This window comes from Camelus bactrianus, chromosome 5 (assembly GCF_048773025.1).
Source record: "Camelus bactrianus isolate YW-2024 breed Bactrian camel chromosome 5, ASM4877302v1, whole genome shotgun sequence".
NCBI classification, from domain to species: domain Eukaryota; kingdom Metazoa; phylum Chordata; class Mammalia; order Artiodactyla; family Camelidae; genus Camelus; species Camelus bactrianus.
Genome location: NC_133543.1, coordinates 58,222,620 through 58,244,176, shown reverse-complemented (window position 1 = coordinate 58,244,176; position 21,557 = coordinate 58,222,620). Strand labels below are relative to the sequence as shown.

General features: G+C 39.0%; 1 protein-coding gene across 9 annotated transcripts in view; it reads right to left on the bottom strand.

Annotated features, from left to right (window-relative positions):
* The window catches only part of OSBPL6 (oxysterol binding protein like 6), a 186,657-nt gene that overhangs the window by 55,187 nt on the left and 109,913 nt on the right, over positions 1-21,557 (bottom strand). For 8 of the 9 annotated variants that reach the window (XM_074363954.1, XM_074363956.1, XM_074363949.1 and 5 more), the window contains exons 4-6: positions 9,538-9,630; positions 2,712-2,834; positions 238-291 (exon numbers count right to left, since the gene is read on the bottom strand). In XM_074363954.1, the coding sequence (XP_074220055.1) occupies positions 238-291; positions 2,712-2,834; positions 9,538-9,630 (270 nt within the window). Of the gene's footprint in view, positions 1-237; positions 292-2,711; positions 2,835-9,537; positions 9,631-15,272; positions 15,608-21,557 lie in introns of those variants that run through there. The other variant, XM_074363951.1, reaches the window with a different exon arrangement.

The following is a 21,557-nucleotide window of genomic DNA, read 5'->3' as shown; positions in this document are numbered from 1 at the left end:
CAATATACATCACAATAGTTAAATCATCATGCAGCAGTTTGAGATTTTTTGCTAGCTTGATCGTAAACACAAAACACACCTTCCATGAACATGGAACTTCGGTGGCTTGTTAAATCTTACAGGCACAGAAATGCACAAAGCTGGTAACTACAGCACAAGACTTGTACACTATGCTGTTGACTCACTTTGAGCAGAATTCTAAATCAATCTTTGGAACATGCCCTGTGTGCTACTTACATCAAGTGGCGCCTTTGAATACTTTAACATTCCATTATCCAGGACGAAAAAACGCTGCAAGAACCAAACAACCCCCGGTTACTGTCAGGATTTTGAATTATATAAAACATTCACGAGTGTGGGTTGAACGTTGCTTGGCATTTGTCGTCAGTATGTTTGATCATTTTCATGTATTTGAATTCAGTGCACCTGGCCACAGTCAGCCACATTAAACGGAAAGGGAACCTGAGCTTGAGTTCTGTACTGTTTAGCTACTAGGGTTTTCACACATAATCCAACAGGGATGAAATCTTTCCACCAGAGTTCTTCTTAATGGGGGCGAGGGAGCAGTCCCAGGGCCTGAGCTAAGACTTTCTGAATGAACCACACTGGGGTGTGTTTGGAAGTGAGAAACAAGAGTAACCTGAGTTGGGTCACCGTGACGCTGTGAGGAACTTGTCTACAGGGAATGTTGCACCTTGAAGATCAACTCCTGCATGTCCCTGGCTACCATGAATAATTCTTAAAAATGCCCATGTCTGTTACAGAAGCCCATGGACTGGACCTATGAATAATGAATTCTCTGGAAAGTTTAAAAAGTAGCCTTATCAATATGCTTGCATCTCCACTTGGCAAAATGCTTGCATTTCACTGTTAGTAAAAGAGATTAAAAATTATTTCTGAACCATATTAAGCAGAAAAAAACCCATACACATATATATACATGGCAGTTTTTGTCTCTTCCAAGATACTCCTGGTCCAGTCCCAATGAATCAGCCGTTTTTGCTTCACAAACCTCACGAACTCTCTGCTATTGATTTCCTTTCCGCGGACAATTGACAGGAGAACAAATAGTTCCCAGAACCGAATCAAACAGTGGGTCCAGTGCCCTCTTCTAGTCTCTACAGATGCAGGGAGTCTTTCTGTGGCTGAGAAATTACTCTGCTGGGAAGTTTTTGTGTGACTCAGGAACTCTTAGCTGCTGAAGTGGCAGGCAGTCAGGCCTGGAGGCCCCCTGCACAGAACTAACAGAAGGCCACTGTAACCCCTTTGTTACAGGTTCTGGGGAGGCGGGGGATCAAGCAAGCACTGGAAGGAAGAATCTCTATAGCTGAAAAAGACTTGGTTACCTAGGACTTGGGCAATCAAATAGGCTGATGCTTGAATAAATATCTGATGTCATTAGAGACCAGGAGAAAAGATAATTTAAGGGAGAACCTCTAACTATTTTCACAGCAAAATGTTCTAAGGCATGGTCCAGAAAGAGTTGCTGCTGACTCACAGCCAGTTTGGCTGAAACACGGACTGAGAGCACTAAATTAAAGTCAGCAATTCAGATAACACATGTTTCTTGGACCCCTTTTTTCTATTTTCTCACGCCTATCTATCTATCTAAGAATTTTAGCAGGGATAACCTATAGGATGGTCACGGGGAAAGAGAATGAGTGAAGCCACCGACTTGAGGAATTGCAAAATCGTAAGATCAGAATGAAAGGCAAGGTGATTCCAGGAAGAAGTACGGCCAGTTGAACAAAATCCAAAAAATAACAAAGGTGGAGAGAGACCCTGGCCCTGGTATAATATTATGGGTTCTGGGGAGGGCCAAGATTTACGACAAGTGAGGGGAAGAAGACTCTTTGACCTGTTTTTATTCCATCTTCAGAGACAGGGAATTGAGGCAACATTTTCCATCTGTTAATTTTTAAGTCCTTCCCTTAAATTGCAAAAAAATATATTTCTTTGAAGATATAATCCATAACCTTCCTGCTTGGGCAGTGGGCAGCCATCGCCCAGCCATTTGCACCCACAAATCCACCTGCCTTGAGATGAAATCCATGCAGCAAGTAATGAACCTGTTCTCACAGTGATTTCAGAGAAGATCCTGGTCATCTACCAAAGGGCTTTTACTGAAAATGGAGGACAACTTTCCTACCCTTACCATCACAGAATAAATTCTTGCCACACAGGTCATTACAACAATATAGTGCAAAATACCTTCACCATACTTAAAACTAGAAGATGGAAAAAAGATGTGGAGTAGGGGAGAGAGGAATAAACCATATACGTCCAAGGGCAGTAAACAGACTTCCAAGATCAGTGATATTCCATCAGCAATAGGGAACTGGTTCAGTAATGGTGGGATACAGTATAAATCCCTTCAACAGAATACATACATGCATTTAAAAACATCTCAGAATACTTAATATGAACATATTCGTACTAATTTAAGTTAAAAAAAGCAGAGTAGACAACAATATGTCTCAACTGGATTTTAAATATCATGTAAAATGTTTTTTCCCTTGCATACAGATATTAAGCAAGATCTTAAGATCTCAGACTTAAGTATGACAGATTGCGGCCTGTATGGTTAAAATAAGCCTTGAAGGTTAGCTTTACACATACCACTATATTCTTGGTTTACCACCTAATGGCACCAAATAAGAGCCTCTCTATTTATGAAGATGATCTGAAGGTGAATATGATGAAAATGTTACCTTGTGCCAGCCTTTTAAAGGCCATTTTCTCTTCTTTAGCATAAAGCCTTCATGTTTGTCTGGTCTCTGGACATTGGTTTGGCCTATTTTCAGCCCTTCTATAATTTCCCAGCTGTCAGCTTCCTGAGAGAAAAGAAGAAAAGCAAATCACATGTTTCTCAGTGTTTGATGACACTTAAAGCAGATTCTTAAGTAGAAGTTGCTTTTGAAGAAATACTTGACCCACCAGAAGTATGAACAACATTCTGGGGCAAATTCTAACATCAGACACAGCTATGTACTTATCACTGCAGTGAGAGCGAGTTTCCGGGGACACCTGCAGGTATGCGGGTCCAGCAGAGATGAGGTGGAGCTGGAGTCTGGGGTAGGATGGAATTTTGATTGCCTGCATTCATAAGGTTTAAAATGCATTTTCCCAGACAGTTCCTTTGCACAGAGGCACTTTAAATTTTAAATAAGACCACTTTGATGAAACATGTTCAATTAGCACATGGGCCTGGCTTTCTGTGTAGAAATGAAAAGTTTACAGCAGCCTAAGTGGCTCCTAACCTATTAAGTTGAAGAGCAGTGCTGTGGGCATCTGTTTCCTCTTGGGGAGGCTGCATGCATTACAGAGAGCACATAAAACACCCAGTTCTCCAAACACACACCAAGAAGTCCATGCTTTCGAAGACGCTTGTCCTGAGATTCACACATCCTTGGGAGCCCATGGAAAGAGCACTACATTGCACAGCCAGGAATCTGAGATTCTAAAGTCCAAGTTATCATCCTCCTCTGTTAAAAACAGACTAAATCATGGTTTCCTCTTCCATAAGATGTTTTGTGCGTCTTTGGTGTTAAAAAAAAAGTTTTGAAATTCAATTGTCAACATTTAAAAGTCAAAAGATTTCAGACTTTAAAAACCCAAATTTCTAGCGTTTTGTGAAAGCTTAAGATCTGGCAATGCTGGTCCTGCCACAAGGGCCGGCTGTCCATCTTCAGTCTGCCCCAGTCCCCCCTGGGCCTGCTTCCATGCTGGGTACCTGCTCCTAAGCAACATCCTGGGTTTAAATCCTTGGACCAGGTGATTTCCAAGGGCCCATGCAGCTCTGAAGTAGCCGTTGACCTGGCAAACACTCATATGCTAATCTTGGGCGTGGAGCACAATTAAGCAGAAGCAGAGGCAGGAACGAGGTCACATCCCAATACAACTGCTACAGTCCTGCCCACGGCACAGGGAAGCAAAATCTCTCAGCGTAACCTGCTCAGTTGCCTTGGCTCTGGAAAGCTGGATACAGCTCCCTGTGTCAGGGTGGCCCCCTCTGCAGAACGCTCCATCCCAAATTGACTCAGGAGGCTGCCTTCTGAGAAGATACTGAGGTGGGAAGCCCCATAAAGAAGACCAGCAGGACCCCTAGGCAGGTCTACTGCTCTCCTGCCAGCACCATCCGGTTCCCTGGGCCAGTGGCTCTAACTCACTTTTTGCCTCTGAAACTGCTTACTTCTAGGAAAGTGGAACTTACCCCTAAAATTCTATTGGTTCCCTGAGCTCACTCCTGATTGGTTATTTCCTTCACTCATGATTGGTCCATTTTCCTAACTTCTGATTAGTCCATTTGTAGTACTTCATTTGCATGGAGCTCACTCCTGATTGGTTATTTCTCTCACTCCTGATTGGTCCATTTCTACAAAGCTTGTTCTTAATTAGTCAACTTTTGTTATACCTTATTTGCATACAATGTTGCAAAGTGTAAACTGGTAGCCTATAAAACCCTGTGTAAACCTACAGATGGGGTCCAGAGCTTGGAGTGTTAACTCCTCTGGGCCAGCTTGCATAATAAACCTGAGTTCTCCAACTCTCCGAGTGCTGCTTAGTCTCTCACCCAGATCCAGGTTGCTGTCACAACTGAGCTGTAACACCGAGCTGTAACACTGAGCTGCAACACGTTTTTTCTGCAACATTTCGTTCTGTCACAAATCATCTTTAGGCCACAGCACAGAGGCTTCAGTGGAATGGCAATGGGTGCATTCCATCTCGGGGCAGATGGACCTGCTGGCCCAGATGTCTGGGTGGGGGCTTCCCAGAACCTGCTGCAGGACTGTGAGGCTCTGACAGGACCCAGAGGCGAGGAGGCCCTAACTAGTTACTGATGTCGGCCACGGGGACAGGAAGGGAGACTCATGTCTCTTTCCCCTGTCTTCTCCTTTCATCTCAGAAGCTGCTTGCCCTATGGCCTAGTCAAGTCTACATTTAAGTCCAAAGACGTGTAAATGGAGTGGGATTTTCACAGACAATTATGTTTCCAGGAGATGTGGCTGAACAGTGCTTCATGTAAACATCATTGAGCTTCTGAAGAGCCCTCTAAAGCCAGCATCATGCTTCTACCCAAGCCCAACCCTACCACCACCACCACCCCTGCAAACTAATCTGAGACCAACGTCATTTCTCCATCTTCTTGGTCATCTCTGAGGGGTGCCTAGTGAATGAACTACATCCCTATATAAACACACCTACCAATGTTCATTTGGCAACATTAAGAATCCTTGAAAGGATCTGTCAATTTCCCTTCACATAAGACAAAAACCCCAAAAGTGATTTTCTACCTGAAGATAATAGTATCAATAACTGTGATGGATCTGGTCAAATGATTTTAAAAAAGTATTTCTGATAAGGCAATTTCAGGCTCTGCACCATGTTTTTTGGACAATAAAGGCATTATCATCAGTAGTACAAAGCAGAGCGCTTTGGAATTTTCATTTTTTAATATTGAATTGCAGTTCAACAGGTGAGCATTGCTTTTGAATAATGTTAGAACAATAGAAAAAAACAGTAGGTTCTTATATGAAGTCCAGTATCTTTGGCTTTTTATTCTCATCAGCAAAGCAAAAAAAAAAGAAAAAAAAAGACAGATTTTCATTCCATAAAAATGATGGATTTCTACTGATTCTTTTGAGGAAGTATCTGTATAATCAAGAAGTCAAAAGAATAACTTTCTACATATGTATACCTACATTCAGTAGAGCTCTCTGTTCTTAGAAAAATATCAGATGTATTTAATGACATTTCTATTTTCAGTAGCCCCTCCGCGGGACAGCACCTCTAGAAGAACAGGATTTAAAAAAAATTTTTTTAAAGGAGGTTCTGGGGATTGAACCTAGGACCTTGTGCACACTAAGCACATGCTCTACCACTGAACTATGCCCATCCCACCCAGAACAGCATTTTTATTTTTGGCTAGATCTTATTTGAAGGCTAGTATTCATCTTTGATTTATTCCAGTGTGTGTGTGTGTCTATGTGTTTAAGATGAAAACTCTGGATTACTTGTGAAAATGGAAACATTTACTATAAGTACAAAATGCTTCTTGAATTTTTTTCTAATTAAACTCAGGATGTAATAACAGCTTGTCCCTGTGGAGCTATGGCTACTGATTTCTATCACAGCAGTTTTTTTTCTTCTTTGGGAGTTTAACTACCCAGGAATAAGAATGAAGGGGGAAGATAAATTACACAGAAAGGCAAAAAGTTAAAATGTATTTTTTAAACATAAATGCAGCAGCTCTGAACAAATAATTCCACTTACTCTGATTCAGTATTATTAAGCCCAGCAAAGAAAGAAAATGGGAAAAATCCTAGCTCTTACAGTTAAATAAGCTGTCAAACAAAGAGGCAAAGGATAAAGCCAGAGCAAACAACTCTATTTTAACTATAAATGCTGATGATAATGTTGCAAATTAAGTATGTAAGAAATAAAATATCCCACCTCAGGACTTAGTACAATCCATCTCTATGCTTAGTAGACCAGGTCTGTCTTGAGAAAGCTAAAATAACTTTTGGAAAATTGAAGGCTGTTTTTCATAATTTCAGCTGATATTAATTTTCTGTTTTAAAGTCACCAACTTCCATAGGATTACTTGTAATAGAAACAGAGGCAAAAACCCTAATGTGATCACGTCAGCACTTGAATCGGACACACAAACATTTTTGCTATTATACAAGTTTTAAAAATACTTTTGATCTAATAACAATACCTAAAATCAGAAAGTAACCTAATAACAGCCCTAGTCTGTTCCTTTGGGAAAACAGAAACATTTGCTTTCTTACTCTGTGTGCGTGCAGGCCTGTGTGCATGGGTGGGTGGGGGATACGGGAAATGCTTTAGGAGGTGAAAACACCAAACAAAGTATTTGAAAAAATCCTAAGACAGGACTATATGTACTTCGAACAATGTTCTTCTGCCACCAGCCAGTGCCCAGGAAGCCCATCTCCTCTCAAAGGGGCTAAGAGATGGTGAGATGCTGTGGTATCTGGATTGAATGGGACCCTCTGATTTCATGGGGTCCCAAGAGACGTGTTATCTATTAATGCAAAAACACAACAAGAGTCTTAGTTGTACAGCAAGATCCAAACAGGCAACTGCACGGAGAAGTGATGGGAAATGGATGCTGCTGGCGCCCTACGTGGATCCCTGAATCCAGCCAGTGGACCCATGTCCCAACTGCTGTGAGCACCGTGAACTGCTAAGGCTAATAGCTCCCTCCTTCTATGGGGAGCTGCTGTTTGGCCAAGCCAGGGCCTCCACACCCGGGAAATTATGCGTTAGTATTACCTCCCCCACAGCTCTCAACAATTGAAGGACACAAGGGTACAAATGGCTGAGGGCTCCCTGACTCCGGGGGAGACCAACTCTGATATAATCCATGCTCCAGAGCCCACCACAGGATCAGGCTGAGGGTAGACGCCAGCTGAAACCCCCTCTTGCTTAGCAACGACACCTGCCCTAGCCTCTTCGCTCATGCTCTTTCTCCTGAGGTCCTCCCTCAGTAGATCAGAAGCACCCTAAGCCATCTCAGGTTGTCCGAGAGAACCTGACAAAAAGGAAGAATGTGAAATAAAGTAATGAGTGTGTCAGTACCAACTGCAGGCTATGCAAGATGGTCTGGGGCTGAGGGTGGATTAGGGAGGGAGACAATGAGCAGCATTTGAAAAGGGGTCCCTGTGGGCCTAACTTAAGAGAAGTTCGAGTTTTCGCTAAATGAAGGAGCGGGAGGGGAGCAGGACAGTATTCTGCGCAGGCCTGGCGGAAGGAGCCCAACAGCAGAGGAAAGAGATAGCATGGCCAGTGGAGGGAACTGCCTGCAGGTGGATGGAGCTGGATTATAAAGTGAGATACCAAAGAGGCTGGAGATGCAGCCGGTGGGCCACGAGGCGCCAGAGCAAGTCCTACGTGTGTGTGTCGCTCCCTACTCATTTTACCGCCGGCACCTCTCCTTTTCTATGCATCATTCTCCGAGTCTTCCTTCCTCTGTGTCTCTCTCACCATCACGGTCTTTGTCTCCCACTGCTCTAAATGTCACACACTTCCCAGCTATCTGACTGCGGACAACTTACTTATACTCCAAGTCTGTTTCCTTATCAGTAACATGAGAATAATATCAGTACTCACTTCATGGAGTTGAGGGCTGACTGAGAAAATACCTGTATATAATCCAGTGCCTGGCTCAAACTGAGGGAGCAATGTTAGCTGCTTTCTGCATCGCCCCTGTACTGATTTATCCTCTCTGTCCTTTAGCTGTGTATGAGAGAACTGAGGTTCCAAAGAGATTACTAGTTATATTTACCAAGTAGACACTCTCTGTTTGCCATTCAAATAGAAATAAGATCGTTTCCCACTTCTAAGTTATTTTTGTAGTTCAGTAACTCCCTCTTTTTTAGTTTCGCAGTCTACCCCTGTCTGATACAGTAACTTTAATGCTTATAATGGGTTCAAAGTATAAAGAGTTACACGTGTCTATAACACTAGTGTAGTAGAGTGTTCTTTCAACAAAACATTCTGTCTAATACGGGAAAAGCAAAGTGGATGAATCAGTTACCTATACTTAGAAGTTAAGCTTTGGGGGAAGGAAAGTTTTTTATATTTGGATTCAAAATCCCCCTGCTTTCTATTTTCTGAGTTTCTCAGTAAGGAAGCCAACCCACTGAAAACCTCAGGGAATCGAGCAAGGGATGGGGATGAGTACGATGGCGTGTCCTTGACTTTTCTTTGTGATTCTTGGATTTCAGATAAATGAATTTAGATGTTCCTTTAGTCCTAGGAAGAGAAGGCTGAAGAGGAGGGAACACTGGCTTCCATGAAACAGAAAACGTCTTCATCAATAATCGGCCGTGTTCCCCTCAGACAGCTCACTGCCTGGAAGGCCAGATGGAAGAAGGGGACTGGAACTCTGAACGTACTACAGGTCCTCTGAGGACAGACTAGTTTACCCTGAAGGTGGGGTAAAGCTTAATCCCTGCTCTGCTACTTAGCAGCTTTTTTGACTGTGGACAAGTTACTAACTCTTGGTTTCCATATTTATGAAGTATAAGAAATACCCACACTGTATGGAGCTGCTCAGAGGATTATATTAAACGGGATCATGTATTTAGGCACTTAGCACAGTGCCTGGTACACAGTACATGGGCAGTAAAGGGGCCTGTTGTTGTTATTGCTGGACCCACTGACTTTTTTCTCTTAGCTTTAAATAGAGTATTAGCTCAACTCTCCAACAGGGAAATGTCAACTGTTCCTCTTGACCCTTTTCCCTTAAAACAAAGAGAATTCTGGACATCTGTACATAACACTGCAAATTCCAGCAAAATACACTTTCATCTCTTTCCTCCTTATAGAAAGAAACGTAAGCAAGCCTTATGCAAAGACACCCCATGCACTGGAGCAGGAAGAAGTGGAAGAGCAGCCCTACAATGGGGTCACCGCTACCTTCGGAGAGTCAGGTGTAAGAGTTACAGTTCAGCTGGCCCCAGAGTGGGCATCGTGCCATCTGAGAAAGCACCACATTCTGGCACTGACCTTGGAGAGGGGGCCCGGCTCCGGTTCTAGCAGCTGCCGACTTACAGAGGGTTCGGTGCTAGAGGAAGAAGTCCTTTCCAGTATGTGGATACTCTGAAAATAAATGGAAGTAAACACAGCCGAGGATTAGACAACCCATTTCTCATGTGGATGGATATGGGGGTGAGATCACACAGATCACAGTAAAAACAGAGAGCTATGTTAAAAATGACAAGTTCCTCAGGGGACCAAAGGCAGCAGCAACTGGAAGAAAAATGCCAGCACAGGATTTCATTTTTTCCCCTTATGAATTTGCTGCTGGACTTCTGCTAGAGAGAGGCAGAGAGCTCACAAATTTCAAAAAAACACAGAATACGTCTCAACATTTTTATAACTTTATGAGAATGGAGGTACACGTACTACTTAAACAATTAGCCTAACATAGAAATATCTGCTCATTTCTCCAATGGTGGGAGATACAGAGAAATGTCTACGTCAAAAAGCCCAGAGCCTAATGCCATTTAGTGTCTAGAGTTTCTTATAATCGGTATGATAATCACATCATATTATAATATTATAATAACATGATAATTCTTAAATGCACAGAGAAGAAAACAATTCATCAAATGTAATAAGTAGTAGATGTCTTTTACAAAGACTATGAAGAGCATTCATAGACCAGTGAAATGACATTCCAACAAAATAATAGGCAAAGTACATGAATAGGCAACTTATGCAGAACATCTGAAAAGATGTTCAACCCCCAACCACAGAGGTATTCAAAGAAATGAAAACCAAAATAATAATGATTTTTTAAAAATGCATCACATTCAAAAATAGATCAAGGTTGGGGGAAGGAAAGACAGTGTAACTGGGTACAGTCTCTCTAAAGAGAAATTTTGCAATTTTATTTAAAAGTCTTAAGAAAAAAAAGTACATGCCTCATTGACCCAGCAATCCCATAGCTAAGTCTTTGAGGAAATAAACAGATTGGTGTGCAAAGACAGAGGAACAATATGTTTACTAAAGCATTATTTTACTACAGTGAAAAAAAAATCTAATACAGATGAGAATCGCACAGACTTACAAGGAAATACCATGCAGTGATTCAAAATGACAACATGGATTTCTGTTTATTGATATGGAAAAAATATCTGTGATGTTCTGTCAACTAAAAAATCACGCTATAAGAAGTATGTAGAATACGATGATGTTAAACATATAATCAAACAAATAATCGAAACAAATTCCAGAATGTTAACAGTAGCTATATAGAAGTGGTGCGATTATAGGTGATTTTTAATTTTTTCTATTTTTTTACTGCAATAAATAGTTATTACCTGTGTATTTGGGAAAAAAGTAAGCACTTTATATGGGGGGTAAAAATTTGAAAGACATTAAATAAATAATTCAGTGGAGTTAATATTTAGACATAATATTTAGATAAAATTTAGATACAGTAACATTTTTACTCTAGTTATAACATTTCATTGTTTCAATAGACAAGTTGGATTTTATTTATCTTATTAAGGTTTCTATTTTTAATAATTGGAAAATTCTCAGATTAACGTTTATTTTTTCATAGAGAAAATTATACTTTGACCTGAGCCAAATTATTCTAAATTTTTTAAGTTTTCAAGCTTTTGGTTATTTCTATTACCTTGTAAACAAGAAGTCTGATCTGAATGCCCTTGTAAGTCATTTATTAGAGACAGAATAACTGAAGTGAAAGATTTATGAATTGCTCCTATTTCTCCAATTTGTGAGGAAGTGGAAGAAATAAGAACAGATATTTTGGGGCCAAATATAAAGCTGGGCAGGGATTAGCAAGAATTCCTAATCTGACAGCCAAAGTGTCCAAGGACAATTTTAGCATTAAATGGGACTCTGCTCTTTCCATCCTCAGATTCCCCTGAATTAGCAGGGAAAAATGATAAATGGGGCTGAGTGTCCATAATATGTGCCAGCACCTTTTGTGGGAGTATCGGAAGCAAGGGCTTATTACCGAGTGAGATACAGGTGGTGTGCGTTCAGATGTTTACAAGACAAAATGAGAACAAATGACCCGGGACTTGCATTATTTGCTTGTTCATGCTGATATTCTGGATAGGATCCTATTTAAAACATATCAGCCAAATTTGAAATTTAAATTTATTCAGAGATCATATAATTAGGAACTAAAAGGAGAATTGCTGTTGTTGTTGAAGCAAAAAAATGTATTCCCTTCTTCTGGGACATAATCATCTCCTCCCACACCCTTTCATTTTCTTTTTTGTGTTTTAAAATGGCAAAAGTAATATATACTCATAATAAAACATACAAATACAACATAGAAATATATAAAAGAAGTCGAAGTTCCCACCCCACTGCTGCTAACCCTCCCTCCCCCTAGCTTCTGCAGCAGTGGTTCTCAAAAGCTGGTCCCATGAACCCTGAGGGTCCCCAGGGCCCTTTCAAGGCATCTGCAAGGTGAAAACTATTTTTATAATAATACCAATATGTTATTTGCCTTTTTTACTCTCAGGGTCTCACATACAGTGGAGTTTTTCATAGGATACATAATATGTGATATTGTAATATATGAAACAGAAGTACATGTAAGAATCCAGCTGTTTTTTATTAAGTCAGACATCAGAAAGATTTGCAAAAATGTAAAACAGTTATCATTCTTTTCACTAAAATTTGTTTGGGGAATTAAAAAAAAAATGTTACACAAGCTAGCATGGAATGGGTCTATTGCTAAGTCTTCAATAATTTTTAAGAGTGCAAAGGGTTCCTGAGGCCAAAAAGTTTGAGAACTGCTGTTCTTCAAGAATTACTATGAAAAAATTTGTGATTATTATTAAAATAGAGAATTCCAACTTGTATTTATGTTGTTCCCTTTCTCATAATGCTTCTTATGAGGAAAAGCATTTTTAAAAAATTAACACATTTCAGAATTTCTTTACAACCACTTAAACTACCTTGAGCTAAATTATACAAACCTACTCATTAATAACCCAAACTATCCTGACATGTTACAGAAACCTATAAGAGGAAAACCTGTTTCAGGTACTCTTCAAATATATCTGAGCAAAACTTCTTTAACTGTAAATTCTATTAATATATAAAAAACATAGAAGTATTTTTTAAATGCCTGAGTTGATTTTTCTAAAAAAGAACTATGAGCAATAAAGATAGATAGGTGTTACTGTATTACAGAAATATAAAATGCTTCCAAGCGCCTCACAACAAATAAATAACTTTGAGATAATTTCCTACAGGAAGAAAACAGTTTCTAATACATCATTTTTAAAAATTAAGAATTAGAGTCATTTAGAAGCTATACATTTTAGTACCAGTTCTTCCTTCACTATTTAATAGAGTATCAACCCTAAAGATCAGTAAAGCAAATATAATAAAGCAGAACACCAGAAACTGCCAGTGAAATGTGTCATTCTTCATTCATTCATTCATTCATTCATTCATCCACCCTTTGGTTCAATTAATGAATAAGTTATTGGGCACCTACATTGTGCCGGGCACAGATGACAGGGTGACAGAGAACAAAATAGACAAGTGAATTGCTCCTGAGATGATTATATTCTATAGAGAGGTCTTATCATACAAAAGACCAAATGAGGGTGAATAAATTTTTGTAAACTCACGTATTAAACCTGTTCCATGTTTAATTTACTTTCACTTTAATTTTTCCAGTGTGCTAAAAAAAAGCCTGGGCTGCTTCTTTTTTTTTTTTTTTTTTTTTTCCTTGGTAGGTAATTTTTGGCACAGGGGAGATAATTAGGTTTATTTATTTATTTTTAATGGAGGTGCTGGGGATTGAACCCAGGATCTTGTGCATGTTAAGCACACACTTTGCCACTGAGCTATATCCTCCCCCTGGCTTGGGCTTCTTTTTAAGGACTCTTCTCTATCTTCATACTTGCAGGTTGCTGGGCAGTAAAATATACATACATTGCCTCCCGCTCCCTCCTTCCCTCCAACAAACAAACATGGTAAGAAATGCAAAACTTGGAAAGAAACTTGACCTTAGCAACTACGCAGGCAAGAAATAAAGGATTAACTGAAGAACTCAGACGGGTGAAAGAAACTAAGTCGCCTAACTTCCAAAGCAAGCCACAGACAGAAATCAATTTAGGATATTCAAAGTACGATAAAAATGAGTTTTGTCTTTAGACAGACCCGGAGATAGTTAAAATGTTGCTAGGAGTTTGTGGGTCAGAAGCGTTAGTGACCAAAGTGGGACAAGAATCTGTAACATACCTACTGCAGTACCTGTCACAGAAAACACAGTATTAGTTTCTTCTTTACCTGATTATACAAAAGTTTCTATTAGGGAAGAAAAGGAAGACATCCATTCACTGCAAACACAGAAGACTGTAGTACACAAACCCCAAATTTTGTTGATTTGCCAAAGAACAGAGAATAGTAAAAACATTTACTAAGAAACAGTAAGTAAAGGAATATTTTTATTACCATAAATGTATGTATATATTTAACTGAAATAAGTAAAGCATAATTTATAAAACTACCAGCTGGTACCTATTATTATAAATGTATCTAGCTTCAAAAAATAAGCTATTTAATTTAACTTTCACAGTGATAATGAAGTAGCCAAAAGCTCTTATATAAACTTACAGTCTTATTATTTGTACATTATTAAAACCTAAGTATTATCTATCCAATAATAAAATATTAATCCACCACCTTCAGAATTGCCTTCAAACTGATGGTATTCAAAGCCAAAAGCATACCCCTGAAGTTATGTAATCACACACGACCACTAATAATTTTTAATGAAATATCTAAGTACTTGAATACTATGTTTTTATATTGGCAGATATGACGAAGACAGCTGTCAAATTTGTCATACTCAGTCTTGGACTCTAATTAAATTGGGTGCTCCCTGGAAGCAGGGACCAGCTCATCTTCATCTTGGTATCCCACCCCCTTTACCCCTCACCCACGGCATCCTAGCACAAGATCCTGCACATTGTAGCCAGTCAAAAATTTCTGGAATTTTTCAGTATTCTCTGATCACAGTTCCTCAGCAATCATTATCACAAGATCAGGTATAAAATTGCCTTCTAACTTCATCTTGGAATGATAAAAATCACAGCTGTAGAAGGACAGAACTTTTGAAAACATTTTAAAATAAGGACTTAACTTTTAAAATGGAAACATCTGGTGAATTAAATTACTGAGCTCTTGTTTATTAGATTTAAAACTATGACTGGTCAATGGAGAACACAAAAACGTAATGTAGCAACATCTTCTGTAACAAAAGTTAATTCTTTTCATAATGCTTCCTTTAAGAACATAATTTGTGCTACACTTCTTTGGACTTTTCTTCACAAGCTGGCTATTTTCATATTGTTTCATGGTGACTTGGAAACACATGCCACATACCTTCAAGGTGTTATTATATAAGCAGATTAAATAAAGGGTTACATAAACTTGTTAATTTTTCTTTGAAAATCAAGTTTCCTTTCAAATACTAAAATCACAACTTAATTTCTAGGTCAGTGTTTTTTCTTTTCTTTTTTTTTTTTTTTTCTAGAGCAGTTTTAACTCCACAACAAAACTGAGGGGAAGGTACAGAGATGTCCCATATACCCTTTGCCCCCACACAAGCATAGCCCTCCCCCATCATCAGTATCCCCCACCAGAGTGCAGCTGTACAACTGATGAATCTAGGTTAATTCCGATCAGTTTTTAAGGCACTGAGAACACAAAGAGAAGGTCAATATACTCACCCGACCTTTGGTCGCCCTACTCAGAAAGAACTGATGCATATTTAGCTTAAAACCAGGAGTCTACCACACATATTCTGCAGCAGCTCTTTAATTTGGTAAAAGTTTCTTCCCCGGGTAGCGTTCACTGATCTCAATACCTCCTGGGCAGCAAGCAGAAATCTGCCAACATGACTGCAGTCTGGTTTACTCAGTATCAAAAGATGTGGGTAAACAGACAGACAATAAGACATTTAATAATAGGCAAACGGTTTAGTTGCAACTCCTGCAGGGAGAAACATGACTCTCAGGATGAGCATCCACGGATCTGCTGAATGGGTCTCTTGGCTTATTAGGCTTCTCATTTACCTTAACTTCATTTTAGAGACATAAAGGAATGGCTGGAAATATTTTAGGCTGCGGCTACCAATTTCTGTATAGACTCACTTACACAAATTTAGGATAGTAATAAGAATTGGACTGTTGCCTTCTGAATGTTAACTTCACTGGAATTGTTCACCTGATTATCTTATCTAACCTATTTTTACATTCATGAATTATACAAAATATTTTCCAAAAAAAATCCAAAATTATTTATAAATTTGGAAGTATTTTCTTATTCAGTCTTTTGGCTGTTAGGCTTATTTCTCTTCTAGTTCTGTCTAATTTTGGCAAAGTAACACTATTTCAGTGATACTGGTAACCTTTCTATGAGAGTGTTGATGATGATGATAGTGGTGACAGTTAATATTTAGTGCTTTCTATATGTCTGTTTTTGTGCTTTACATGGATTATTTCATTCCATTTTCATAAAAAGCCTTTGAATAATGACTATTAAATTTATTTTATGGCTGGTTGAACAGAGAGAGGCACAGTGAAGTTAAATTAATGACACAAAGTCAGTAAGTACTGGAGTTGGAATGAGAATCAAGACTCTATGGACTCCAAGCTTTTAAGTCTCCTGCCTGCTACTGAAGTTAAATCTAACGTTAAATGACAAAAAAATTACAGCAATTTCAAGTAGTGTTTTCCCTCAAGACTAACTGAACACATCAAAAGGCATCCTGTACCACAACCTTCCATGGGAACAGAGAGACAGAAATGAGTAAAACAAAAAAGAAAAGATTACAGCACTATTAAATACAGTACAACTTCAAAGTTTGTTTCCAAGTTTTAAGAACTAAGAGCAAGCCAGCTAGCTTTTACTCCTGGAACGCAATGTCTGAGGCAGAGAAAAGAACATAAGTTTCACAGTTACACAGACAAGCACACCAACTGTCATGCTGCTGTTTACCACGTGCCTTGGGCAAATCATGAACCTTTCTCAGCCTCACTGTTCTCTCTCTGTAAAATGGGCATGTTAATGTCTACCTTAGAAGACACTGCAAGTCACAGAGTTGGCACCCAGGGTATGGACAGTGCTGCCTAGGGGCTGGCACACAGCAGGCACTTAATAAATGGTAGCTAACATCTCAGCTATAAGTGCTGTAAGAATAAATGTTTAGGAATCTTGCGTGTTCTTACTGCCATGGAAAGATGTGTCCAAACGCCCTGCATGTACAAAACCTGCCTGCCCCTTTGGAAGCAAAGAATCCATACCTGATATGGCCATTATGTTATCCAGTAAACGTAGTGCCAGTCATCAGCACCACCTCAGGACCTCAGTATCACAATTTACTGAGAAAGCTGACAAAGTGAATGGAGACAGATGCCCTAGATACTTGCCAGGGGGAAAGCAACAGCAGTGGATGGTAACACATGTCTGCATCCTTCTAAATGCCTCCTGTAGAAGAGGTGCACCGTCTTGCCTGCTGCTTTCTTAAAAACGGCCTTCAGGGAATTATTTTTATTATTTTTGGAATAGCACAAAATATTAAAGTTACCAAAGCCAAAAGGCCATGACTGAAGAAGTAGTAATTCTACTATTTTCTCTATAGTAACAATTATCTTGCTCTCACTGAAAGAGGGCAGAATTGCATTAATAATAAATCTCTAAGTGCCACTAAAATGAATGAAAGTAGAAAATTTTAGAAATGGTGGCTGGGAAAATTCCACACAGCACACCTGGGAAACCCTGAAGGGAGAACCAGCAGTCATCACACTCTTGACTCTTCCTGCAGAGAAACATGAAACTCATTAAGAACCAAGAGCTATGGCCCCACTTTGAACAGGTCTGTTGTTGGAAACCCTGCATTGTAAGAAATACAATCAGGACCCAACAAGTGGTCCATTTATAGCCAAGAGTAGTTGAGTGATCTTGACGATGAAGTGGTAAAAGGCATATGAATAAACAGCATTTTAACTCCCAGGGCTGCCTTTAAGTAACGCTAGAACCAGGACTGACCTGTGGGCTTGCTCCTTACCTGTACTCTCAACACTCACAAGCGAGCAACAAAACTACTGAAAACCCCAGCAACTATGATCATGCTTCATGACAGCAATTATAAATTAACAGCAAATAAAAGGGACAAATACTAAGCCACTTCAAGAGCAAAGGCTCTGGAACATGAGAGTTACTCTGCATGAGAGTTAATAGAAAAGGCAGGAGAATAGCTCCGTCTGACTCAAGAGAACACTAAAGTCAAATTAATTTGTAATTTTCTACAAGGCTATTAAAATGACCCAGAACAAAGGTTTTCAGTATGATAATCACTCACATATTTTGATAACAATACAAGCAAAAAAATCACATATATATTTAACATTTGCATGTGTATATTTGGGGCAGAGTTGGTTTGTTTTGATCATCCTTGGAAACTCAGAGCGTACATACCTATGAATGCTTAAATGTACTCATAAAGATTTACTGACTGGATGAATAAATATTTGTTACAACAGATACAGTGTCTGGGTTCCCACTTTTGGAAAACATGATTGAATTACTATGAGATAAATACAGAGAGTTAAGAGGACAAAGAATGGCCCAGTTTCTGCCTCAGCATCTCAAAAATGGTTTGAAAAACTTGCTGTAAGTTTTGCATCTGGCACGTCGCACCTGGCATTTTAAATCTGAAGCTTAGGGAGGTAAGGCTTACAATTTTATTATTAAAACAGCTGGCATATATACTGTGTTACCATATTCCAAATACTGTTTTAAAGCTATATACATATGCACATTAAGTCACAAAATATGACCTTGAAAAATATGCATTTTTGACTATAGAATCAATACATATTCACTGCAGAAATTTGAGGGGAGGAGACAGAAAAGAAAAAAGGAAATTAAAGCCACCCACAACCAGCAATAATCTCTTCTAATATCTTGGTATATTTGCTTTCAGCTTTTTAAAATGCATATATATGTTCAATTGTTAAAAAAATTGGGATTATGCTATATTTTTATTTAACAGCCAAGTTTTTCCAATTAACAATATATAATTTCCCCACAGCCTTAAATATTCTTCAAAAACATCTTAACAGCTGTATAATATTCCACTGTATACCCATGAGATAGGCTATTAAGTTAACTCCTTGCTGAACATCAGCTTATTTCTAGTTTTTTTAATACTGTGAATGTACTTTGATAAACATCTTTGCACAGAAATCTTTACATGTATCTTTGGTTGTTTCTTTAGAATACATTTTTTACAAGCTGAGTTACCAGGTCCCATGGTATGACTTCTTAAAGGACTTCAGATACATATTTAGATACAAATTTCCGTCCAGAGAAGTGGAATTAATTAATATGCTTAGCAGTAGTGCACGAGAGTGTCCATTTCCCTGAAAACTCACCAAAATTGGCCATTACCATTGTTAAAAATCTGCTCTTAATTTGGATTTGAGGTCAAGAAGTCTGGCACTTTAAAGTATATGACATGCTGTACACTAGAAAGTAACACAACATTGTAAACCGACTATACTTCCAAAAAAAAAAAAAAAGTAAAGTATACAACATGCATGTGGCTTTCCTTTACATCTGCGACTGTATTTTAATTACAGCCCAGGAAAGTTTCCGTGGATACTAGGCAGAGGGACAGTTTTCTATTTGTCCAAGTTGAAAAATCAAATAAAGCCATTTTGTAGACTTATGGTCCTTCGGCATGATGTTTTTATAGTCCTAATGAAACACCTGAAAATGCATTCTGTAAGAGCAGTGACGTCCAAACTTGGGAATAAGTCTCCAAGGAGGCTTTTAGAAACAACAGATTCCCAGACCTCATCAACAGCCTACAGAGGAGATCCTTTAGGGTTCACAACTGAGGATTATGTAGTTCTCTCTACTTGGTGTTGTGCCCAAGAACCAAACAGGCAGTGTTCATCTTGGCTCTGACGGTTTTGCTGCTATAAACATGCTATCCCAAACCGGCCAGCTCCAGGTAATAGGAGATAACTTCTTAAGTGAGCAACCATGGCAGGCGGTGAGAACCAAAGTGTCCTGGCAAACATACCAGGGCAAGCAGTGAACAGATTCTTTCTTGGATAATGCTGAGTTCTAAATCACTTGTGGGTAATCAGTGTCTGACTGCCAGGTGGCAAATTTCCTTCCAGTGGTCTCAATTTCAGTACATTTGACACGAACCAAACACATAACTGTAAACACCAAGCAGCAGTGACAGCGATCTCCAAATGGTGGAGACAGCAAGAAGTCTGTGGGGTTGCTCATTTTGTTTCATGGGAAAGGCTAATCACAGCCTTCAGTAAACAAATAAATGATCAAAACTTCTCATTCCAAAAGCAATACATGGAGTGAAAGCACAGAAAATTTAAAATTCAGGAAAGTACAGAAAACATAAAATTCACCTTTGATATCAGTGCTTCACGATAATTATTAACATTTTCGTCTATGTACCTTCCAGTCTGTTGCTTCCCAGGCCACTGAGGATCTGGAAAATCATTATTATTTCTGGAGGTAAAAACAAGGAGGCGATACACAACTCAAAAAATAATCAACAAAAAGAAAAACAAAAACAAAAAAAAAATGAAAAAAAATTGACAAATGCTGCCTGACAAAGTTCACTTAGACAAGGACAGAAGGCCCTTCCCCTGGATATCAGCTTAAAATGAAGCAAACAGTGGAGTGGTCAAGAACAGGGGCTCCAGAATCAGGCTTCCAGGGAGAAAACCTTGTCTTAGCTGCTCATTAGCTGCAGCCAAGACATTTCACCACTTCATGCCAGAGTTTAGTTCTCTAAAAAGGTGATGATAGTTCAGCCTTCTACAGGAAGAACTCATGAAATATCAGCTGTGTTATCCTGTTGCAGGGGTTGGTCTATTATTCATGAATTTTGTCTAATATTTAGACTTTTTAGAACATCCAATAAATTTTACAAAATGCACCTAAATCGCAGAAGTTGGTCACAGGGTGAGTTTTTGCAAGCAGGTATTATTTTCCCATTGATATTGGTTATAAGTCCTGAAAGTTAGGTTCCATAGGACGAGTGGAATCCCCAAAAGGCTCAGTTGGAGCCGAGTCAGGAATTTAAAGATACCGAGCACCGAGGGCTTCATTTTCCAGCATCACTCTACAGAGGACACTGCATATTTTCACGTGAGGTTAGTATTTCTCTCTGAACTGAGAACTGGGTGCCAGGGTCATCCTGCAAATCCCTAGATCCACTGAATTCTACAAGTTTTCAACTGAGATACTGGCAGATTTCAAATTATATTCCTCCTCCTCACTGATAAGGCTGAAGATGATTTAACTTGGAGGTTAGGTATTTTATCAAGAATGCCTGAATTTTTTTCTCAAAAAATTAGAACATATTTCTCACCAAAATTAGAACAAATTAGAATATATTCTTCACAACTAAAAGATGGAAACAGGTTCATATTCAGAAGATAGAGATACTATACTTCCAAGCTGTACCTTGGTTATTTCACGTAACAAAGCTATTTGAAGAAGATGCTTCAGACATTGAGCTGGAAGAGACATATTCCAAGTCAGTTCATGGATATGCTAGGGGATATTTTTATCAGTCTGTTTGTCCAGGAAGAAAACTTGTTCTGAAAACCCTGAACATAAGCATAGTCATTGATGAGGAACATTTTTACTTTCTGGTTTTCTAGATCCTTCTTCACTGATAATGAAAATTGCAAATACAGCAGATGCTGCTGACATCAGAACTAGGTGATTATATGGTAGTAAACCAGCCCCTGGTCACGTTGAGTCCCACTGAATCACTGCTGGGGAACAGCCTTCACATGTTATCAGCAGACATTAACTGAATGGACCACAGTTGGTTTTATTGTTGATGACAGTGTACAGGAAATATTTTTAGATACCCACATAATTGAAAGCTTCTTCTATTAGTTGTTGAAGATTGATCATGATACTGATTATATATTTGATAAAAACTGGCAAGAAGATTA